The 24,178-nt window shown below is 35.4% G+C and overlaps 4 protein-coding genes across 4 annotated transcripts; 2 read left to right on the plus strand and 2 right to left on the minus strand.

Annotated features, from left to right (window-relative positions):
• Positions 1-1,859: 1,859 nt before the first annotated feature.
• Positions 1,860-5,578, minus strand: LOC140977036 (probable LRR receptor-like serine/threonine-protein kinase IRK). The gene is made up of 2 exons (XM_073441559.1): positions 3,915-5,578; positions 1,860-3,507 (listed from the first exon to the last, which is right to left on the minus strand). The coding sequence occupies exons 1-2, from the start codon at positions 5,372-5,374 to the stop codon at positions 2,061-2,063; spliced, it is 2,907 nt and encodes a 968-aa protein (XP_073297660.1). The 5' UTR covers positions 5,375-5,578; the 3' UTR covers positions 1,860-2,060.
• Positions 5,579-12,873: 7,295 nt separating this feature from the next.
• Positions 12,874-13,890, plus strand: LOC140977732 (uncharacterized). Its single transcript, XM_073442475.1, has one exon. The coding sequence runs from the start codon at positions 12,874-12,876 to the stop codon at positions 13,888-13,890; it is 1,017 nt and encodes a 338-aa protein (XP_073298576.1).
• Positions 13,891-17,241: 3,351 nt separating this feature from the next.
• Positions 17,242-19,413, minus strand: LOC140977733 (uncharacterized). Its single transcript, XM_073442476.1, has 4 exons — positions 19,396-19,413; positions 18,299-19,021; positions 18,049-18,219; positions 17,242-17,967 (listed from the first exon to the last, which is right to left on the minus strand). The coding sequence occupies exons 1-4, from the start codon at positions 19,411-19,413 to the stop codon at positions 17,242-17,244; spliced, it is 1,638 nt and encodes a 545-aa protein (XP_073298577.1).
• Positions 19,414-19,652: 239 nt separating this feature from the next.
• LOC140977047 (probable mitochondrial import inner membrane translocase subunit TIM21) lies at positions 19,653-22,563 on the plus strand. The gene is made up of 7 exons (XM_073441578.1): positions 19,653-19,808; positions 19,888-19,976; positions 20,083-20,243; positions 21,154-21,333; positions 21,424-21,471; positions 21,954-22,073; positions 22,182-22,563. The coding sequence occupies exons 1-7, from the start codon at positions 19,771-19,773 to the stop codon at positions 22,338-22,340; spliced, it is 795 nt and encodes a 264-aa protein (XP_073297679.1). The 5' UTR covers positions 19,653-19,770; the 3' UTR covers positions 22,341-22,563.
• Positions 22,564-24,178: the final 1,615 nt, after the last annotated feature.

Genomic DNA, 24,178 nt, shown 5'->3' on the forward strand with positions numbered 1-24,178 from the left:
GATTTGTCAATATTTTTGCATACAAGGCTAAAATAATCCTATGATTAATCAAGAAGACTTAGTTATCTCCCGTTAATGATTGAGAAATCAGTGGGATGCCAGGACTATATCAATTATAGAACATACACCGACGAGTCTTTTTAATTAAATTTTTTTTAAAAAAGAAAATCATTTTGTAGATATATTTCAAAAGCAAGTAGTTATGAAATCACGGGTGTAAGTAAAAACTACTCATCTAACAAATTCGCAAATAAGCAGAAAAGAGTGATTATTCGAGAATATAAGGTTGTATTGATCAATTTGATCAAATCCATATATTTTATATGTATTTTTGTTGTTTAGATAAATAAGACCATAAGCATCAAGTTCACCATTTACATATTTACATCATTTCATGTTAATATTTCAAGTTCACTCAATAATTGTGTAATATATTTTACTTTGTATATAATATTAATGAGTATAAATAAAATGTTGATTTAAGATTTAATATATTATTTTAATATAAACAACAAGACTAATCGAATCCATGAATTCCAATTCTATCTTCCCACATATATAATAAACGTGCCCAAATTGTAATAAAAATGACAGTGTAAATACAAATTAAGGGACCATGATTTCTATGGTCGCTAATTTTAAGTCAAAATAAGTATATTTTGGAAGTGGTGCACTTCAAACACTACATCATGGGCATTCAAATATTATATATTGATGGAGAAAAACATAGAAAAACACCTTGAATATATATGGATGGTGTTAATGGCGGAGTCATGATCAGTAATCTACTCGGAATATAATTTAAACTATGGAATTTTTTAATGTTTGAAATTGAGTCATCCGAACTAATATTAAGTAAACCAAAATTATCACAAACCTAATATACAAATTTTTAATTTTTTTTTATAAAAAATTGTTCTTTGTGGCTCCGTCACTCACGTGTAGTGTAATAAATATCACTTTATTGTTAGACACAATAGATAAACATTCGGCATATATTTGAGGTGTGTATAATATATTTGTATTGTTAAAAGTTGGTAAAGTACAAATCTTGAAGAAGTGACAAAAATGCAAACGGATAGGTTTCAATCCAAGAAAATGACGCTAGGAAAAAAGGAGAAAGCACGTGAATTTCGATGGCATAAAAACCTAACAATGTGTCGTATTCTATCGGAAAGAAATAAAAAAATATATTAAAACTCTAGAAAAAAAAAAAGACAAAAATACAGCCATGGATTGAAACTCATGGAGCGGGAAATGAAAATTAATCTTTAAATATAATTTTTTTAATACAATTAAAACTACATTAAATTACTTATGCATCAAATAAAATATTACAAATATATACATATTCATAAATCTATGATTAAAAACGCACTTGAATCCCTCCAGCATGTTTGACCAAATTGAATATTCAAAAGGGGAAGTTGATGTTACATATACACTGACAGCATCTTGTATTTTATTTCCATTTTTGACCCTTTTTTCCCTTTCTTTATTATGGGTTTTCTCCATTCTCTTTGGTTATGTTTATTTTAATATTCGCAACTCAGATTCATTCGCTTGGGGGAGTGGGGAAATCAGAATCTTGATAACCCTGCGGCCAGACTATCGAGTTCTGCTTTTGACTTGCCAAAACAATATTATAATTGAAATCTGTCACAGCATATACATTAATATACACAATGTGTGTTTTGTGTGTGAATTTGTGCTTTTGGCTGGTTTGAAGATGTCAACTTTATCCTCTTTCCACGTGGAAAAAGAACAGGGCGCAGATTGGTCTAAAACATGTGCAAGCATTAAACAAAATGGTTTTTTACAGCGCTGATTATTGTATGATCATTAGAGATTTAACCAAGTTGGAATCAACAAAAAGGACTTGTAATGAAGTTCAAACTTGACAATAAATTACAAAATCCAGGAGGGTTTCTTTTGGGGTGAAAAGAACATAATGGGAACAAAATAATTCCAAGAATTACATCTGATCACTTCTTGAAAAATAAACTAACCGAATTCTTGTTTGCGCAAGATCACTCTTAGTTCATACATCTCTTGAGATCCTAGAAGTTAGATTCATCCTGGCTTTCTGAAGGGCATCTAATCAGCTCCAATATGTTAACCACTTCTGCCATGTCGGGTCTGTTCGATGGCACCTGGGACGTGCAGATTAAACCTAGTTTCATCACCGGAATCACCTCATCCATAGGAAACGTCCCCTCCAACCTACTGTCCACACATTCCTCCACTCTGCCTTCTTCTAATGCTCCTCGAACCATATCACATAGCACCACGACATCATCATCCATGTACTCGACAGGCCTCTTGCCGGTCACTATCTCCAAGACCAATATACCGAATCCATAAACATCACATTTTTCTGTTATTTTCACTGTTTTGCAGGCAAACTCCGGCGCCATGTAGCCTAAGGCACTCTGAATCTTGCTGCTCAAAACATATCGATCCAGCATAGGTAATAGCCTTGCTAAGCTATAATCCGCAACCTTAGGTTCACCGGAGCCGTCAATTAAGATATTGCTCGACTTTAAGTTGTAGTGGATTGTGTTCTTCAGGTGTAAATGAGCTAACCCTTTTGCTGAGCCAAGAATGATATTGAATCTCTCATTCCACGAGAGGTAATTTCCAGCACATGTTTCATGTAGGTGCTTGTACAAATTTCCACCTGAGACAAATTCATATATAAGAAGCTGTAGTGATGGGGTCCAGTAATAACCATCGAGTGCCACGAGGTTATCATGACGAATTCTCCCCAACTTCTTCATTTCCCTTTCAAAATCTTCTTGGGATTTGACAAGACTCGAAGCAGTGAGTTTCTTGATGGCGACTGAACGCCCATCTCTAAGAATAGTTCGATAGACCGTACCAAATCCCCCACGGCCAAGTTCACAATCTTTGTTGAGCAGAGCATGCGTCCCAGTGCTAAAATTGGGGTCTCCTGAAAACATAACAAGTTTTCCAGAATCGCCATCTCCAGTCGGTGAATGGCTAAATTCATTACCAGAAAATGTAAGAGCTACAGCCGAATTAGAAGTGGAAGACCGTACACGGAAATTCAGAACAGTTATGGCAACTACACCAATGACTATAGCAGCGGCCGCACTAATGGCAATTAAGGCCGAAATGCTGAGAATTTTCTTCCCATGACGAAAACTTTGGGGGTTGATACCTGGTCCATCATCCGTAGAATTGGGATTGAGTACGAGCGGTTTAGGAAGGACAGTAGGGCAACTTTTATGGACTGCTGCCCCACAAAGAGATGGATTTCCTGATACTGATGATGGTGCAATGGCGTTGAAGAAACCACCAGCAGGCAGTTCACCTTGTAGTTGGTTCTCGGAAATGTTAAACGACTGCAAGCGAACAAGATTTGCCAGCTGCTTTGGTAGTGTTCCTGTCAGCTTGTTGAACGAAAAATCTACAATTTGAAGGTAGCTAAGCTTGGCAAGAGATGCGGGAACTGATCCCGTTATTTCATTATGAGCAAGAGACCTGCCAAAACGCAGCAAAATTCAATAGGAACTCCTGTTAGAATGGTAGAGCCCGAACAACTTGGCAATTAAGGGGTTTTGAATCAAGATTTTTCGCCAAGAAAATTTCTTCAGAATAAGTTATTTCAGGAATGGCATGCTCTAAAGATATCATCCTACAGTAATCACAAAACTAAATAACAGTCTAAGATTGTACAATGATCTATATCATTTTCAACCACCATAGCAGGACGAAAACAACCACTGAAAAATGTTCTCCTTCACAACTATGAAACATCTTTAGCCAGTAACAAGATGAATAGAGTGGCTTAAATCAGAGACGATTAACCACAAATACTGAAAAAAGCCACAATATTGACAAGTTGCAAGATAAATAAAGTCAAATCACATTACAAGCATAAAACTTACAAAATCATCAGGGAAGAGCAATCCTCAATTGTCGAAGGGATGTTTCCACCAAACAAGTTCCTCTCCAGTTTCAATTCATTTAGAGAGATGGCTCCTCCAATTTCAGAAGGTATGCTGCCACTTAACTGATTCTCGCTGAAATCAAGAACACTTAAGGCCTTCAACTGAGCAATATCTGCAGGTATGCTGCCCATGAATGAGTTACTTGCCATATTCAAGAACTGCAAGCTGCTAAAATCCCCAACAGAAGATGGAATTACACCAGATAACTTATTCTGGGACACATCCAAAATCAAAAGCTTTTTACGAGAGTTTTCAGTTGAAGAATCGATGGCAGTATCAATGCTGCCACTTAATTTGTTATCTGAGAAGACAACTTTCTCCAAACCAATATTGAATATCCAAGAAGGAAGATTTCCTATCAAATAATTATGACTGATATCAAACACCAGAAGGTTTACAAAACTGCTCATGGATTCGGGCAAGCTTCCCGTGAGGGCATTGCTGGATACGTTGAGAATCTTCAACGACTGCAGCTTCCCAATTGAATCGGGGACTTGACCGCTAAAACTATTTGCAGAAAGATCAAGGGTCTTGAGGCTTCTCATTTCTCCAATCCATTTGGGCAACTCTCCCACAAATCCATTTTTGTGTAAAACTAAACTATTGCACAAAGCAAGACTCTGCATTGTGCTTGGAAGCCATCCAGAAAGCGAATTTTCGCTCAAATCGATTAACCTCAAAAGCAAACAATTCCCGATTTCATGAGGGACTTCACCGGTAAACTGATTCTTACGTAAATTTAATGCCCTCAAATTGTTCGAACCTTCTATGAGCTTTGGAATTTTACCCTCTAACATATTATCAGACAAATCAAGAGACCTAAGCCCTGGCAACGACCAGAGCCCAGAAGCCAACACACCCGAAAACTGATTACCCGAAAAGTTGAGGGAAGCAAGCATAGAACATGAGCTCAAACTCTCAGGAATCATGCCTGAAAACTTGTTATGAGCCAAGGAAACAGATCGCAATGACCCACATTGGCTAAAGAAATCACTTGGAATCAAACCAGAGAAGCCATTATCACTCAAATCCAAGACCCTAAGATCAGGAAGCTGAGCAAGGCTGAGGCTTAATATACCTGTAAGATTGTTTCTAGCAAGCGAAAGCTTTCGAAGAAACTGCAGACGGAGCAGGCCTCTGCCTAACTTTCCTGAGAGCTCACAGCCATCAAGAACAAGGTCAGACACTCTATTGGATCTGGGGTTACATTTTACGCCATTCCAGTTACAAGGGGTATTGTCATCTTCGTTCCAAGAACTTAGTTTGCCATCAGGATCCTTGACATCAGCCTTGAACACGATTAAGCCCAGAACATCGTCATTTAAAGAGGGGCTAAAAGATGTGACCAAAAATGGAGAAAAATAAATGAGAGAGAAAACAAAGAGCAAATTTCTCATCTTCAAGAAACTGCCACGATGCTCATATAAGGTTAAGACATTGTGAAGCCTGATGGAACCCAATGAGGACGAATCCTTGTTCACTGAAAAACGGAGCTCGACGACTGAAGGAGAAACAACCAGGCATAAGCCGAGTCTGAAAAGTAGCTGAAACGACTGATGATTCTTAAAAAATTCCTCTAATTCTTCAAGACACAAACTATACTGCCTAAACACCTTAAAAAACTTGTAAAAAAATTCAACGCATATACATACAAAGATTGCGATTGCAACGACTTTAACGGCTAGAAATCGAGACCTGAGGAAAAACACGAAAGAACCCAGAAAATAATTAAAAAATTCCAAATGAACTGGACCAGAAAGAGAATGAAAAATGGGAAATGGAGGTCAGACTTCGGAAGAAAGAGTGAGAGTAAAGTAGCAGGCAGCAAAACAGGAGCAGTTTCGATCTCGAGAGAAGGGAAATGACTAATGAGCTCAGTAATGTGGCAAGCTTCGCCGGAATATTGGGTGAACTTCAATGGCGTGCAAAACAGCCAAATCCGCCGGGAAAAGTGCAGAGAATGAGAGTTCCCGGCGACAGGAGAGTCAGTAAAGCATTTAAAGCACTTACTTTCCTCTCAAATTTTTTTATTCTTCTGATTTTTTTGCTACTAAAATAAATAAGGCGAGGGAAACGAAAATGGATCAAAATATAATTATTTTATACTAATTTATTTGTAAGCCGGTATATTCAATTTTTATTTAAAAATAAGTTTAAAAATAATATTTTTTTATAAACTAACTCGTTTATGAACTTAATCTCACAATATTTACTACGACTTTACCATAATTTTCGTTTTTATTAATTTAATATACTTTTGCACAAAGACTTTACATCATAACCTTAAATCAAATATAATTTTTAGCGTTTTTTTTTTGTTTTGACAATCAAGTATCCGAGATTTTGCCCGACTATCATAAAGTTCTATAATCTAAACTTTCTTGTTTTTGAAGATGTCATTTATTTAAATATCAAAACAAGAATTTTTGCATAAATGACAATGATACCTTGCCCACTAACTTTCATGTGGCACTTTAATGGCTTAGATAGGGCTACATTTTTATGAACGGAAAATGGGCAACTAAATAATTATTTCCACAGTGCAATTAACTGAAATAACTTTCACAAAATATCTTTTTTAATATATATATATATAGAGTTATTTCAGTTAATTATATATATATGATGCAGCTAAAAGTAGACTGTGGACGCGAGATCCGACTGGTTAGTAAACTGATCCACTTGGCCGGTAATTGAGCTCACCTGACTTGTAAACGGATCTACGTAAGAAATATACAGTTAATTTGCGGGGGCGTCACCTGCGTCACGAACACTCGTTAAATGGGCGCCGATAAGGTTCTCGACATAGACACTCCGACGCTCAAGTCAATAAACAGTTCAAAGAAAACTCAGAGAACTAAAAAAACTTTTATAAAAATGATAGCCTCCCTTGAATTGTCTGAAAATTCCTCTATTTATAGATTTTTAAGAGCGTCTAATGAGCTTGGACTTCTGCAAACATAATCAATATTTTAGACATCAACAGTGATTTTATTAACCCACCAAATAATTGATCTTATACACATCAATATATATATATATATATATATTTTTCATATATATGTATAATATAAAGTATACACAAAATTGTGGAAAAATCAAAATCTAAAACAAGGAAAAGTTGGTGGAGGAATAAATAGAGTGGGTGGTGGCAATAAAGAAGGTGGGAATGATACATAAATGTGAGCAGGGAGGGGGCACAGAATATTGCAGGTGGGTTGGAGAGGGACTCTATCTTTGCCTTTAAAGCTTTTCTTGCAGCTTCATATTCTACTCATTCGATTTCAAACAAACCAAAAATATAACTCGATTCAATTTAACACATTTCTCGTATTTGAATTTGGTTTACGTGAGATCCGTCAGACTCTTAGATACACTATTCGAACAATACATTCAAGAGCAACTTGAAATTTCTCGATAATTAGTTCATGGATAACGCTCCGATTGAAGTGAGTAACCACGGTTATCATTCAAACGATTTTTCGAATGTTTTTTGTATAAAAATTTAAGAATCCTTTGATTATTTCCCCTACAAATCGATTTTATTTTATTTTTTACATTTTCCCGAAGGTATATATGATGATCAGAGGCACGTTGTAAGAATTAATTTTATAAATTCATATCTGATACGTCTATATTATCTATACTATCTATACTATATTATTAAGTGTGAGACCCTTATAATAACTACCTTTACCAAAATATTTAATTCAGTAATTAACCTTCTTACCTTACTAAAAACGTCCTCAAGTTAATCCATATTTTACATAGAAAAAAATCTAAACAAAACTTCATATTTGAACTCATATAAATTGAAATAATTTCATGTTAATTGTCTNTGGATGGAATAAATGTGCATCGGTGTAAGATAATAAATTAGCGGTTTAATTATACAATATGATTTTAATTCAAAAATATTCTACATTGGACGATGGTAAAAATAATATAGAAAACACGTGACTAAAATTGTACGGAATTGATATGTTTGAACAAATTGTGTGTGTATATTTTGTGTCCATGTATAAGTTTTCCATGTGTACAAAGCAATACGAAGCACGGGCCTAACGGAAATACAAATTCATTAAAGCAAAAATTTGTGTGAGACGGTTTTACAAGTCGTATTTTACATGTCTCTTATTTTAGTCATCCATGAAAAAATATTACTTTTTATGTTAAGAATATTAATTTTTATCGTGAATATCGTTAGGATTAACTCGTCTCACAGATAAAGATTCGTGAGATCGTCTCATAAGAAACATGCTCACCTACTAAAGCGAGCAAATGATGAAATCTGAAAAGAGAAATGAATAAAATCATGAGCATTTGGTAATTATTTTAGATATGTATCTTGTGTACGTCGTTCGTTAGTATAAATAATAAATGTATCTAGGTAAGTCGAATGAGATTAGGGATTACAATTTCTCATGGGTCCCCAAATTAGGGCGGGTTTGAGAATTTTTCAAATCTATGGAGACAAATAAGAGACGAATATGATAATGTTATCTTTATCTTTGAACCCGTCACAAGATCTCTGATGATAATATCATTATTACTACTAATAATAATGATTTTTCCTAATAATTGACAAAAAAGAAAACTCAAATTCCTAACATTCAAATATCGTTCATGATCCAACTCGTCACCTCATGATAATTATATGGTTTCATATTTTTTGTTTACTAAAACCGTGAATTACAAAAGTTTATATTGTTTAAGTAATATTAATATTTGTATATGTAATTGGATTATTGTATCAATTTTTTTAATTGAATTTGAAGATTTATTTGGTTAATTCAACTGATATTTGAAACGGTGATCAAGATATTGATTTAATTCACGTCAGATCGGGGATGATGATGACAAATTCGGATACCTCATTACCATTTGTAGATTATTTGAAGTGGGGATGAAGATTAGGATGAAAATTTAATGGACTTAATCCCCGCATAAATTAAATAAGGATTACTTGGGTTAGTCTATGCTACATTTCGAGTGTTTTTCACAGTATTTCAATATCATTAGATAATGTGAGTCTCTCACTTTAAAAAACAAGGGATTTGAAAAATAGTTATATGTTTTTTTGGATATCTCATAAGTCACAGTGATGTAATTATAATTTGGCCCAACAAATCTTTTGCAGGAAGCACTTCTTCAACTTCGTTTTTAAGACAAAATAATCTTCTCTTGCTTTAAAAAAAATACAAAACAAAAAACATCTTATACATATTTCGTCATACACCTATCGATGTACTTACACACACGCGTATTTATTGAGTAGGTGTAATACATTAGACAGTCTCACATATTTTTTTCCTTGCATCAAGTCGACTTGAATAATTTTTAAAGTGAAAACAATATTTTTGTCATAATAATTATTTTTTCATGAATCATATCAGATTAGATATCTATCTTGTAAAATTGACATATGATCCAATCTCACATAAATTTTATGCTATTTATTTATCTACTTATTTATTTGTGTAGAGGGCTGAGCTAGCCACTAAATGCCCATGTTGCAATACATCTTTCAAATTTGCATGTGGCTTCATCATGATGTTTGAATATTTCATCATATTGGTAGTAATGGGAAATCTTTTGATTTTCTTTAACATGAAATAAAATCATGATGACAAAATGTTTCTTAAAAAATGATGGGTAAAAATTTGTGTGAGACGATCTCACAGGTCGTATTTTGTGAGATAGATCTATTATTTGTGTCATCCATGAAAAATTATTACTTTTTATGCTAAGAATATTACTTTTTATTGTGAATATCGATATGGTTGACCCGTCTCACAGATAAAAATTCGTGAGAACGTCTCACAAGAGACTTACTCAAAATGATGAAAGAAAAGGGGAAAAAACACACAATCAAGAAATTAAAGCTATAGTAACCTTACGGCTTGACACTTGTGTGTTTTTCGTCAACTCCTCAATGGTTTGGGGCACTACCCATATGGGTAGGGTCGACCAAACCGAGTACCACACTTTGTCACATTCTACAACCGTGGGAATTATTATAATTTCCATTATTAGAATGTAATTGGATTTTTTATTGTATAAATTATATATAATTTAAATAAATAATAATAAGCATCAATTTGGGAATTTTAATTTTTCTTTAAAAAATATATTTTTGGGAGTGACCGTGAATAATTTTTTTGCATAATTATTAAATTCTAATTTTTTTTCCGCAGCCTTACTTATAAAAACCGCGTTAATTGCAATAAATAACTGGACGACATCCACAAAAAGAAAGGTTATTTTTCTTGTGTAGTTTTAAATAAACTATTCAATGTTTAGTTAGTTAAATGTTCTTTACACGATTGTCAAATAAATAAATAAATTATATCATGAAAATTCCTATTTTCATGAATTTGACTTAATTTACTTTATATTTTTGTAGTCAATATGTAATATAAAGAGACAGCTCATTATTCGTTTAATAATTAAATAAATTAAATAAATGATGCTGCCTGAAAAAACTAGTTTCTGTTGTTTACGTAATTATATTTAAATATCTGCAATTTCGAGTGATACAGTTACAAATTATGTTTTTTTAATTATTTTCTGTTGTATCAAATCAAATAATTAAAATAATGATAAATTGGATTTTAACATCCTAAAAATTAGACATAAGAAAAAATACAAAAATTATTGTGAGACGATTTCACATATCAATTTCGTGGGTTGAATCTTGATCCATGAAAAAACATTTCTTTTTATGCTAAGAGGATTACTTTTTATTGTGAATATCGGTAGGGCTGACTCGTCTCACAGATAAAGATTCGTGAGATCGTCGTATGAATCTCGTAAAATAACATCGGTGGCAGTAACAATATTCAATGATTTTAGTGGATTTGAAAGAAAAAATAAAATAAAAAACAAATTATTGAATGAAAATCAAAACTTGATCAATAATATGAATACGATACTAAAATTTCAATTTTTTTCAATTATTTTAATCCATTTTTGAAGTTAAGCGGGGCGGGACAATTAAAAAAATAAGATTAATACAGAAAAGATTTTAAAAAAAGGACTCTGACTTTTTTTTTTTAAAAAAAGAAGGAGTTGACTCTTAATTATTATATTTAACCTTAATTGAACTGTAAAACCTGTAAACTTAATAAATTAATTGTTATGTTGTCGTTTTTTCTCTTTCTTCTCAGTCTACGGATGTAAAAACCTCATCTACCTACCACATCAACGACTGCAGCATTACATTAAAGAGAAGTTGACAAGCTCATTCTTCAGATCTATATCTACATCTATTGCCCGATTCTTCTGTATTTGAAGACCAAGTCGTCTCCTTTTGAAGAAAAAACGAGCACGGTAAGTTTTCTCCATTTCCATTGAACCCAATTCATTGTTTTCTTCGTCTAGCCATCTACGAAAATTAACCTCGCCGAAAATTAAGTCTGTAGTTGAAGAAGAAATTTTTTTCCTCAACTTGGTCGACCAAGAAGAATTCCTTCTTGGTCGACCAAGAAAGAATTCTTATTGGTCGACCAAGAAAGAATACTTCTTGGTCGACCGAACAAATTGCGGGTGGACATAGTGTGGTCTTTTTTTATAATTATAATTTAATAAATTTGCCCATTCTAATTATTATATGTTTTGTTGACTAATTATCATATGTTTTTGGTGAATTTTGTAGATATGCCGACAGTTATTGTTGTTCATTTCGATGGGAAATGGGAAAATGAGGAGCTGGTATATAAATGGAATGCAGGGCCAAATGCAAAGTTTGTTGCTATTCCAGTGGACGATGATATTTGTGATTTTGAAAATTTAAAAAGTGAAATATATAGAGCTGGAAAATTAGAAGATAGTGTCATGTTGAGGATGAGTTATCTTCTAGATTTGCCGTGCAACATTCAACCGATTTACATAGAGAATGACCATGATTTGAAAGCATATTTTTATCTTGGTTGTCCGAGAAGTAGGCCAGTGCTTCAAGTTGAAATTGAACGTGCTGCTTCTGTTGATGTTTTTGATAATGTGCACGAAAACAATTGCAATTTTATCGAACAGAGACATTTTGATGATTATTTTCACTTGAATATTGTTTCTGTGGATTGTAATAACATCACTGACTTTTTCGACGAAGCACATAACGTGGATGCCATGCATGTGGATCGTAGTAACACAGACGAGTTATATGATGAAGCACGTAATGACGCAAACGATGTCGAGGCAAATCTTGTTGCAAGTGTTGACGCAAATTTGGTTGCGGATGTGAATATTGATAATGACACATTTTCATTCACTGATGGTTCAAACTTGTTTGTTGGTCAATAATTTCCAAACCGAGAAGCAGTGAAAAAAGAGATAATTAGAATAAGTTTGGAAGCTTGCTTTGAATTTGAGACGGTTAAAAGTAGCCAAAAAGTGTACGCCGTAAAATGTGTAGTGTCTGATTGTAAGTGGAGAATCTGGACCTCAAAGATTAAGAATGATTCACATGCAATTTCTGTTCGGACCTATTGCAATACACACACATGTGGTTTGACTGGGAGACGAAAAAAAATCCGTGGAGCGAGTTCTGCTGTTGTTCGTGATATGTTGGTGGATAATTTCCAAGGTCATCCAGTGCCAATTGTACCAAAAGCAGTGATGACGATGATGCGCAATAGTATGAATACTGATATATCATACTACAAGGCTTGGAAAGGGAAAGAACTAGCAGATAATATGTTGAAATGTGGTCCTACGAAGAGTTTTGCTTTATTGACTTGTTATTTGCACATGGTTGAGCAGATGAATCGAGGAAGCATAACAGACATTTTTGTCGACGAGGAAAATCGATTCAAGTAAATGTTTGTTGCCTTTGGTGCATGCGTCAGAGGATATCGAAGTATGCGGAAAGTTGTATCAATTGATGGTACGTGGTTAAATGGGAAAGTATAATGGTGTTTTACTGGTGGCATCGGCACAAGATGGAAATTATCACCAATATCCTTTGGCGTGGGGAATCGTAGATGTCGAGTTTACTTCTTCGTGGAGTTGGTTTTTGACGAAGTTGTTAGAAGTAGTACCAGACGAGGATGAATTGGTGATAATTTCAGACATGCATCAAGGAATCATAAATGCGATTTCTACTGTATATAGAAATGCGCATCATGGTCATTGTACGTGGCATTTATCCCAAAACCCGAAAACTAGATGCAAAAAGAAGGGTGCAACCGAAATGATTTTGCACATTGCAAAAATTTATAAGCCTTTCGAGTTTGATAATGCATATAATGAATTTAGGAATAAATATCCTGAGGCAGCGCAATTTTTGGACGAGAGAGATTCACTTGATAGATGGAGTCGAGCATATTGTCCAAAGACCCGTTACAATATTATGACGACAAACGAGGTTGAGTCGATCAATGCTAGATTACTTGAAGAAAGGAAGCTGCCAATCATTGCACTTTTAGGTTCTTTGCAGAAACTGGCCTCATGTTGGTTTGCCCGACATCGCCACGCTTCAATTGCAAGTAACATTAATCTGACCCCTGCCATCGAGGGGATTCTTCGTAGCCGATTCACTGATGCCCATGGAATGCAAGTTTTTGAATTAGGTCGTCTGGAGTTTGATGTTAGGGGCCATGGACATTCGGCCATAGTGGACCTGGAATCAAAAAGATGCACATGTCGAGTATTTGATATTGATAGAATTCCATGTGCTCATGCCATTGCAGCCAGTTGGTTAGCGAAGATTGAGATATATGATCTGTGTTCAGAGTACTATTCTACGATGTCATGGTGCATGGCTTACTCAGAGACTGTTTACCCTGTTCCGGAAGAAAATGAATGGCCACGCAACATTAATTTTCCATTGGTCTTGCCTCTTTTGGTAGAGAAGAGAGTTGGTAGAAGAAAACAAAACAGAATTCCTTCCATCGACGAATTCAGCAAAAGATAGAATCATATGCTGCTGGATGGTCGACCATTAGCCTGAGGGTCGACCAAAGTTTTATTTTTGGTCGACCATTAGACCGATGGTCGACCATTGGATTGATGGTCGACCAATCTTTTATTTTTGGTCGACCATAACCCCATTGGTCGACCATTAGCCCGATGGTCGACCATTACATTTATGGTCGACCATTAGCCTAATGGTCGACCAGGATGGTCGACTATTAGCCTGTTTATTATGTAAATTATTTCCCGATTCAATCATTTTGAGATTGATTCAAATTTAAATTATAACATATGACATAATTTTTCAGATCGTGACACCTGTAAATTATATCTTACAACGTAATTGTGATTTCAGGATTCAAATTTTTTGAAATGTAACGTCATTTTGAGATCGATTCAAATTTAAATTATAACATATGACATAATTTTCATATCGTGACACCTGTAACGTAATTGTGATTTCACGATTCAAATTAATTGAAATGTAACATCATTTTGAGATTGATTCAAATTTAAATTATGACATATGACATAATTTTCATATCGTGACACCTGTAACGTAATTGTGATTTCACGATTCAAATTAATCGAAATGTAACATCATTTTGAGATTGATTCAAATTTAAATTATAACATATGATATAATTTTCATATCATGACACCTGTAACGTAATTGTGATTTCACGATTCAAATTAATTGAAATGTAAGATCATTTTGAGATTGATTCAAATTTAAATTATAACATATGATATAATTTTCATATCGTGACACCTGTAACGTAATTGTGATTTCAGGATTCAAATTTTTTGAAATGTAACGTCATTTTGAGATCGATTCAAATTTAAATTATAACATATGACATTATTTTTATATCATGACACCTGTAACGTAATAGTGATTTCACGATTCAAATTAATTGAAATGTAATATAATTTTGAGATTGATTCAAATTTAAATTATAACATATGACATAATTTTTATATCATGACACCTGTAACGTAATAGTGATTTCACGATTCAAATTAATTGAAATGTAACATCATTTTGAGATTGATTCAAATTTAAATTATAACATATGACATAATTTTCATATCGTGACACCTGTAACGTAATTGTGATTTCACGATTCAAATTAATTGAAATGTAATATCATTTTGAGATTGATTCAAATTTAAATTATAACATATGACATAATTTTCATATCGTGACACCTATAACGTAATTGTGATTTCACGATTCAAATTAATTGAAATGTAACATCATTTTGAGATTGATTCAAATTTAAATTATAACATATAACATAATTTTCATATCGTGACACCTGTAACGTAATTGTGATTTCACGATTCAAATTAATTGAAATATAACATCATTTTGAGATTGATTCAAATTTAAATTATAACATATGACATAATTTTCATATCGTGACACTTGTAAACCCTAAACCTAAAGCACTGTGGTCGACCAAAGCACAGACTTGGTCGACGATAGTTGTATGGTCGACCAATAGTGGTCGACCAAAAAATGAGGGATCGACCATAAAAAAAAGAGTGGTCGACCATAAAAGAGAGTGGTCGACCATATTTGTATGGTCGACCAAAAAGCACAGGGTCATGTTTCATGGGGGTCGACCAAAAAACACAGTGGTCGACCAATCTTAAAAAGATTGGTCGACCAAAAAACTAGAGTGGTCGAAAAAAAAATACTATGGAATTAGATAACAAAACAAACAAATAACAAACAACGTGTGTCCAGTAATTGCATAAAATTGTCCTATACATCACAACAATGACCAATCATTAAGGAACATATTACAAGCTAAAAAATATCTAAACTCATATACTAATTTTTCATCCAAAGTTAGTACTAATTGCGCACTCTTCGTAGACAAAGAGTATCCAGCAACGGCTAATACAAATGCTCCAGAGTCTTCGCTGAGAAAAATAAAATAAAATAAAAAGTTATTATTTACTTTATAAAATCATGAAATATAATAAATTTTTTATATTTTAATTAGAAATTGGACAACTTACTGTATAATCTTGGCACTGTATTCATCATGAAGCTTTATATTCCATGGCCTCTCGGGGTGTGGGTTGTTCTCGACAATGGATAGCAGACGAGCAGCGTTTATAAGTATAGGCTCTATTTCCTCATTCAGATCTTTGAAGTTGGGATCGTGCCTTCGCTGCAAGTCATATATAATGCACTTATTCACCCCTGTAACAAGTTTAAGCAAAAACCAGCGCCTATATTTGTAGACAGGGATGAGAATTCTTCGTGCCTTCTCCCACGAGATACAAGGCCATTTTGGATCACTGCTTTTCACTTTCCCCACCAGATCTGTGTTGACAACATTATCTCTATCTTCGGCCAATATTGACATCGAACTGTAGAAATCTATGTCCATCAACGACACATCTGGCGACATCACTTCAGGATGTCGGATCTGCATCTCAAGCAATCAATGGAGAGCTTCGCCGAAGTGCTGAATACAACAAAACAAAAGTTTTTCAATGTTTTAAAATAACTTCTCTAACAAATTTAAAAGCATTGTAAATGCTTACAGAGAAAGTGACACGCGAGTTTGCGATCGCCATGGGCCCGTAGTACGACTTCTCATACTCAGCATAAAAACCTCGAATCATACTTGGCAAACGGTCGAGCATCGATGCCCTAACTCGCGCCAGCGAGGTTTTTTCTTTCAGTGTCACAGTCTCCGCAAGTGGCCTCACTGCGTAAATTGATCAATTAAAACAACTTTAATGAAAATATGAATAGACAAGGTGTAGTGTAATAACCTCTCGACGTGGTCGCCTCGCGACCTGACATACGTGCATCGGGAGTCACTTGAATATCTGAAAACAAAAAAGTATATTGTTTAATATACTATACATAAATATAAAATCAAAAAAGTGTCTTACCTTACCTTTCAAGGACTCCTCTGTAATGCCTGGAAGGATAGGCTCGAATATGTGTTGGGTAGCCAGATTATCATCCACACCTAACAGCGTACATTAAACAAATTAAAATAATAACACCTTCAATGCAAATATGAATAGACAAGGTGCAGTGTAATAACCTCTCGACGTGGTCGCCTCGCCAACTGGATTACGCGCATCCGGAGTCGCTTGAATATCTTAAAAAAAAGTTTATTGTTAAATAAACTGTACATAAATATAAAATCAAAAAAGTGCATTAGCTCACCTTCTGAGGACTCCTCTGTAATGACCGGAAGGTTAGGCTCAAATATATGTTGTGTTTGGCTACTACTGCCAATTTCCCTAGCCAGATTATCATCCACACCTAACAACGTAAATTAAACAAATTAAATTAATAATGACAATTCTATCACATAAAAATAATTATAATTAATATAATTAACTCACCAAAATCGGCCTCGGATGATTTCCTCTTCCGCCATCTGCTATAGGCTATGCTATAATCTTTGTCTTGATGCACTAGAATGGTAGACCTCATCTCATCAAAACCAGCTCTGATCTGTTCAGTCAAACTCGATCTCAACTCATCGAGACCAAGATTGAAACTCGATTTCAAGTCATCTAAAGTCATATTTATATTCCGGATAGACGCCCTGGTCTCAATAAATTCTGATGACATCTTAACATGCATAGACACAACGGAATCCTCCAAGGCAGTCAACCGTCTCTCGAAACAATGCTCCAACGGTGACGGGTGGCGGGAAGGATTGAGTCCAAAGTGGACTCTAGGACCCGTACGCATTGGAGAACTAGTGCTAGAGCTGGATCTATTGAGATCACCAGAACGGGTGCCGGAAACGTCCTCAGATGCATTTGCAGAAACGGTGTGCTCGACTGATCTACTCATATCACCATAAAAGTTGCCGGAAAAAACAGGACGTGAATGTGCAGAAGGCGTGTGCTGGACTGAGGGAGACTCCAAAGGGTGCTCGCTACATATGACTGTTTCACCTTGCCTCCAGAGCTCGAGCACCCGAGTGATGACCGCATCAGGTGCAGAATCAACAAAAATCCCGGTCGTATAATAAGGTGAAACTAGCTCCTCAGGAGTAGGAGTCAAAAAACCAAGACAATCCTGCATATAATTAATAACACATCATATTAATAAAAAATTAATGTCCACAGTTATTATATCAAATCAATTCATACTACTTACATCTATAGGAGAACCACCAAAGGCTGCAGTGATATCAGCGCCAGTTTGGGCACGGTTTGACGACCATGTGTTAGTCACCCACTGAAACATCCTGGGCAACATCAAACCTTCTACATCTCTTCTCCTTGCTACCTTTTGTGCCACGCTCGGATAACATTCATAAGCAAGGATCTGTAACATAAATTTCAAACAATGTTACTAGTCGAAATAAAGATATCAAATCCACTTTAACATTCAAAAAATAATATACCTGCAGAGGTAGAACAAAACCGCCGACAAGGAAGCTGCCGTCAACTTCTTTCCGACCTTGTGCCTCGGTGAGATAATTATATCGCCCTAAAAGATCCTTCTTCAAACATCGGACAGCATCCCGATAGGCTACTCTACCCCAGGGATAATGGTTGAACCTATCCAAATCATCTACAAGCCTCAAAAATTTAGGGTCTATCTTCATCGTCTTTTTCCTCGTCGCCTCACCAAATACGGCACAACAAAAGTATAGACTAGCCATCTTTATCTTTTCCACATCTATACCAGTCTCATTATGCTCTTCGACATTAATCTTTCCCTCCAAATCACTCAAAGCAAGCTCAGACTTACCGGAAAAGTGTGTGGTGCCAAATACATCTCTATCTGATAAATCTTCGGGCTCTATAGCGCAATCTAGACCCGTTATTAAACAATATTCTAACAAAGAAAATCTAACCGGCCTTTTGCGCACCACCATCCACAAATCATCACTACTACTATCAACGATCTGATTACTCATTAAATACCATATAATTTGACTGAAAATGTTAAAATCTCTATAATACCTAACCAAATTACCAAAAGCCGACTGCTCGAAAAAATGGGTTCTCTCGTCGTTGTTCAAATAACGATGAATCTTCTCAGAAACCTCTTTGTATCTCGATTGAATTGTCAATTTGCATCGAAATACTGCATCTCTGCCAAGTTTCCTCGGCAAATAAACCTGTGACACAAAAAAAATTAGTACAGTTACGGAAATATTGGTCCACCACAAATTGTCGACCATAGCCATTATTGTCGACCATAACGTATGGTCGACCTCACATGGTCGACCATGAAAGTGAAAAAACCAACAGATTATGGTCGACCACCTTGTTTTTTTATGGTCAATCATTTGACCACATGGTCGACCATAAAAATCAAGGTGGTCGACCATAATCTATTGGCTTTTTCACTTTCATGGTCGACCATGTGAGGTCGACCATACGTTATGGTAGACCTATCATCGTCGACCATCAAAGTAAAACACAGAAGCAAAAAAGCACGAAAATGGACAAAAACACAGAAGCAAAAAATCGAAATAAACGCGAATCTTACCACATTTTCGTTTGCCATTCCTTCGATTGAGTAAGCGTCGCCCTGAGGGAAGGGTTTTTCGAGGGTTTTACTGGAACGGTCGGAGGTTTTTGAAATTTTTTTCGAAATAATGCTATGAAGGTATAATCTGAGATAATTAGCTAAAAAGGATGTGTTTAAAGAATTTAAACTTAAAACGTAGGGACATAAAAATAATTTTAACCATAAATCATTTTTTTCAAAAAAAACACAAAAGAGTCCCTTTTCCTAATTTTCCCTCAGCGGGGCTGAGTGTAGATATCCTGCATCAGCAAACTGCAAGCAACATGTTAGGGTTTTAGCAAGGGGGTGGAAATCCTGAAGAAGCAGAGCCCATCTGCTCTGAAACGAAGAAGAATGAAATCGATTAGAGCTCTTAAAACCATACTCACCAGGTATTCTAAGCACAGGATTTACCAATTTAATCGAAATTTGTTTTTGGTTCGCGTTTAATTAATATTCAGTTGCATATAGGTTGCAGGTGGCTCAGGAACTTGGCATCAAGAGAAGACACGTTATTCGAGCAGAAAATGTTTGCAAATTGAATACGGATATGAAAGCTGGTCAGTATACGTGTTCCTTTTTGTGCAAGTAATGACCTGAAAATTGAGCTTTATTATGGGTTTCATCACCGAGTGGTGAATTTGATCGTATGATGACGTTTGGTAGGCGTCTCGGTGTTGGTTAGAGCATTGGGAAATGGAAAATTTGCAAATGTCCGTTCGTCTTTGGGAGTTTTTGAGGTCAATGGGTTGAACATTACAATTCCTGGTTATGCTAGGTCCATGGCAACAGGAACTTCCGAATCAACACGGAAAAGCTCGCACGAGGTTTTAATTTCAACCTAAATGCCATTAAAAGACTTGATATCCAAGTGTAGAAACATTTATCTATCTCTGCAATGCATCATCAACTTGTATGTTCGAAGGAAGTTATAGATGAAATTCCCAGTCCCCAGGCCTGGAAGCTCCCTCTTTGAGGGGAGAGTGAAGGCTATGGAACCTTTTCTTGCATCGCCCCTTTGCGGGTCTGTTCTTGATTGGCATATAACTGAAAGCTCTCGCGTGTTCCTGCTTTGTTTGCCGTTTTCCTCATGTGAATGAAAAATTGAATACATCACACACTGTATTCGCTCTATTAACTATTTTTAGATATTGCTAGCTTACATTCCTTCAACATTTTCTATGATTAAGGCAAAATCGTATTGAGATTCTTTCTGAAAATTTTGGAATCTGAAGTAGAATGTGCCCCTGATTTGACAATCACAGGTTTTCCCTCCTCTGGATTTATATTTCAATCATAAAAATTTGCTTGTGATGAAATTTAGTAATCAATATCAATTTGTTAAAAGGAATAATTGATACCCCTGCTGATAGTTCAAGAATTTTTAGATTTCCAAATAAATTTTAGTTAAAATGAAATATAATTGTATCTACACATCAGACTCTACTGACTAACAAATCTTATCAAGTGTTGTGATTAATGCAAAAATGTTTTGTAATTTTGCATATTGATTACATGTTCAAGCTAGATAATATGCTCCTTATACCATATATATCAGCAACTTCACTTTGATTGTGAACTTCGAACGTTTGATTTGTCTTGAATAGTATGTAAGTCATCAATGCTAACTTTAAGCTTAAAGCTTCTCGTGCTAATAACTTTCATCTTGCTATGTTTACCATTTTGAAATTACCTTGATAACCATAGAGTTACTTTCATTCTCTCTCATTCATACAGACCAAAAAAGATGTAACCACAGTCGAAGATCCATTTGATGCTCCAACATATAATATACCTGAGAAGCCAATGACATTTACCGAGGGAGCTTCTTATAGCGTTCTCATCCTTGCTGGGCTTGGAATTGCAGCAGCTGCAGGATATGCTGTTTTTAAAGAACTTTTATTTGAACCTAAAGAGTGAGGGTTCTTTACGAGTGAATAAACTTGTGGTATATGATTAAATTCTTGGGAATGGAACCTTAGTTTCTGATTCTTAGATACCGATCTTTATAAAATTTTTGGGAAGGCTCTTGACAGAATAAAAACTGACAGTCAGGTTCGATCTATTCTATGTTTTTTTTTCAACTTCCAACTCTTTTTCATGTTGACTTACTCATCTTTGATCGCTGGTTGTGAATTGAAGTAAAGCATGATCAGTTAAATTTTTGTGAATTACAGGTACCAAATAAGTGATACCTGGGCATTGAACTTATGATTCATGTAGTCTAAATTTAAAGATCCTCATACTTCTTTTCCTAAACTTGATTTTTGGTATAAATCCAAACCATGAAGTCTAGATAGGAAGAAACTCATGGTAATTTTTCTGGGAAACCTTAATGGGTTTAGAAAAGTTTAAAAACAAAAGAAACTCAGCATCATTTTGGTTCATAGACTCTATGAAATTTGATTTTCAGGATCCATTTTTCTAGGTCTTTGATATTGATCTCGTGTTGATGCTACTGTTCCTGATTTTATTTCTGTATGTATCAATCATTTTCGTGATTCCGCTTTTGACATTTTTGACATCCTTTGGATCAGGTTAGAGTTAGAATCGGATCCCCTATAACTGGGTATGGCCAGGAAAGCCGGAACCGAGCTGCTCGCCAACGCATCCCTAATCGAGTATGGACCGATGAAGATGGAAACGAGCATATCGAGGTAGCCCTTTCTTTTCATATCCATAGTGCCTACAAGAGTATACAACAAGTTAAAATTTCTGTCTGTCCAGCATACACATTATTTACGGATCTTTCTGGCAAATATTAGGTTAATTTCCACATTCGCGGTCCCCATGGAGCTGGGTTAGTTGGTGCCGAGATGTTCAAGGACAAGGTTGATAAGCAGTGGAAGTTCGTTTATTTGATCGTAGAAATCAGATCACCGTCCCCAGCAAAACTGCTGCTCGAATCTTATGTTCCAGCGTGAATTGGATAAACCGATTCTCCTTTTGCCCATACTCAGGCCTGTGGAATGTATAACTGTTGAATCTTTTTTCCTTCTGCTTGTTTTTTTCTGGATGAAGTCTTTATGTGATGTTATACATATCAATGTGTTGATAATAACAACTTTGAGCTATGTAAAAACTGTACATTTTTGGCTTTTGCTATGAGAACTACAGACTTGTGAACGTGCATATTAATTTCCTTTCTTTCTGTGACCAAATAAATAAATACAAATTCGATATAATGTATATAAATACAAATTCGATGCATCATGTAACGATTGGAGATGAGCACAAGCTATTATTAGGATTGAGTGGTTTTAAGTAGCTATCTTGGTCAGTAATGTATCTAAAATCCCTTTTTAATATGGCAAAAATTTGTGTGAGACGGTCTCACGGGTCGTATTTTGTGAGACAGGTCTCTTATTTGGGTCATCCATGAAAAAATATTACTTTTTACGCTAAGAGTATTACTTTTTATTGTGAATATCGGTAGGGTTGACCCGTCTCACAGATAAAGATTTGTGGGACCGTCTCACAAGAGACCTATTTTTTTAATATAATGTCATATCCTTAAATCTTCTTATACTTAAAGCATGAATCTGAGCAAATTGGCCAGTTTACTCCCGGTGCCAGGTAAAACCCATAACACGTGTTCCTTCCACCACTCGACAGCAGGGGGCTATATCACGTGGGCTTGGCGCTTCTCCCCACGACATCATAGAAGTACCGGTTGCAGTGAGCTTCCTTCTTCTCTTCGCCCCCTCGCCTTCCTTTGTTTCATCACCTTCGTTTTCGTCTTGCCCCACTGCAGCGAGCAAAGTTGCGGTTTCTTCCTCGATCTCTTCGGTTCCCCCGCCTTCCTTCGTTCTACCGCCTTGGTCTCTGCCTTTCCCCTGGCACAGCGCGCAAAGCCCAGCAAAAAAAGTTTGCTTGGTGTGTCGTTTGTGTCCTTCTTCTTCCAGTTTCTCGGTGTCTCCTCTGCTGTATTGCTTTCCCCTTTCTTGGAATTGTTAAGCTCCTACTGTGTTTGTTTTCTTCCCCTCTCTTCAGCTTATCTTAAAAGTCTTCGGCTTCTTCTTCTGTTGCTCTTGTTTTGTGCCTCCGACTTCTAGAGTTGCTTAGTTTTTGGTTGGTCAGCTTCATTTTTCTGTTTCCCTCTCGCTTATTTGCTCTCTTCGACATTCTCCCTCCTGTTTTTACCTTGCTTTGGTTTTAGTTTTAATTTTACAACAATTTCCATTTGCCTTCTTGTATTATCATCTGGTATTTTTCTGCATGGTATTCTTTTCCAGCGGATCTATCTCTAATAATGTTATATCCTTTGACTTTGATCCTATTGATGCTATTTTGTTTACCTGTAATTCCAATGATGTGTTTACAACGTTTTCTTGGATATAATCATTTCAATGCTTATTTGTGGAGTTTTATTTAAACAACACGAAGAATATAATAGCTGTATAAATTAATATCCATAGCTAGCTACTGGCAGCTGACATTGTTCAGAGTTTTCTATTGAATCATTCTCTGATTTTTCCCCTTTATGTATTTAATGTCAGTGTGTTATAATTCTCTCTGCACGATTGTTGCAGATTATAATTTATTTATCCAACAAAATAGGCTTGCTCGGTGTGTGGTCAGCGTCCTTCTTCCAGTTCCTCGGGCTCATCTATGATGCTTGCCTTTCCACCTTCTTGCCATAGGTAAGCTTCTACTGTTTTGCTTTGCTCCCCTTTGCCCTTCTGTACAGCTTAAGACATTGGTTTTATTATTGTTCCACTTGTCCTCCTTTTACAGTTGCTTCGTTTTAGGTTTTTAGCTT

The sequence above is a fragment of the Primulina huaijiensis genome, chromosome 5 (genome assembly GCF_012295235.1).
Source record: "Primulina huaijiensis isolate GDHJ02 chromosome 5, ASM1229523v2, whole genome shotgun sequence".
Taxonomy (NCBI): Eukaryota; Viridiplantae; Streptophyta; class Magnoliopsida; order Lamiales; family Gesneriaceae; genus Primulina; species Primulina huaijiensis.

What these genes read in the sequence shown, in the direction of transcription:
- LOC140977036 (XM_073441559.1), bottom strand. Translation starts at nt 5,374, where the DNA reads ATGAGAAATTTGCTCTTTGTTTTCTCTCTCATTTATTTTTCTCCATTT. An exon ending in TGCTCTTCCCTGATGATTTT is followed by an intron (nt 3,508 to 3,914) that starts GTAAGTTTTATG and finishes GCGTTTTGGCAG; the next exon opens with GTCTCTTGCTCATAATGAAA.
- LOC140977732 (XM_073442475.1), top strand. Translation starts at nt 12,874, where the DNA reads ATGGGAAAGTATAATGGTGTTTTACTGGTGGCATCGGCACAAGATGGA.
- LOC140977733 (XM_073442476.1), bottom strand. An exon ending in GTTTTGTTCTACCTCTGCAG is followed by an intron (nt 18,220 to 18,298) that starts GTATATTATTTT and finishes TTTATGTTACAG; the next exon opens with ATCCTTGCTTATGAATGTTA. An exon ending in TTGGTGGTTCTCCTATAGAT is followed by an intron (nt 17,968 to 18,048) that starts GTAAGTAGTATG and finishes AATTATATGCAG; the next exon opens with GATTGTCTTGGTTTTTTGAC.
- LOC140977047 (XM_073441578.1), top strand. Translation starts at nt 19,771, where the DNA reads ATGAAATCGATTAGAGCTCTTAAAACCATACTCACCAG. An exon ending in GAATACGGATATGAAAGCTG is followed by an intron (nt 19,977 to 20,082) that starts GTCAGTATACGT and finishes GACGTTTGGTAG; the next exon opens with GCGTCTCGGTGTTGGTTAGA. An exon ending in GAATAAAAACTGACAGTCAG is followed by an intron (nt 21,472 to 21,953) that starts GTTCGATCTATT and finishes CCTTTGGATCAG; the next exon opens with GTTAGAGTTAGAATCGGATC.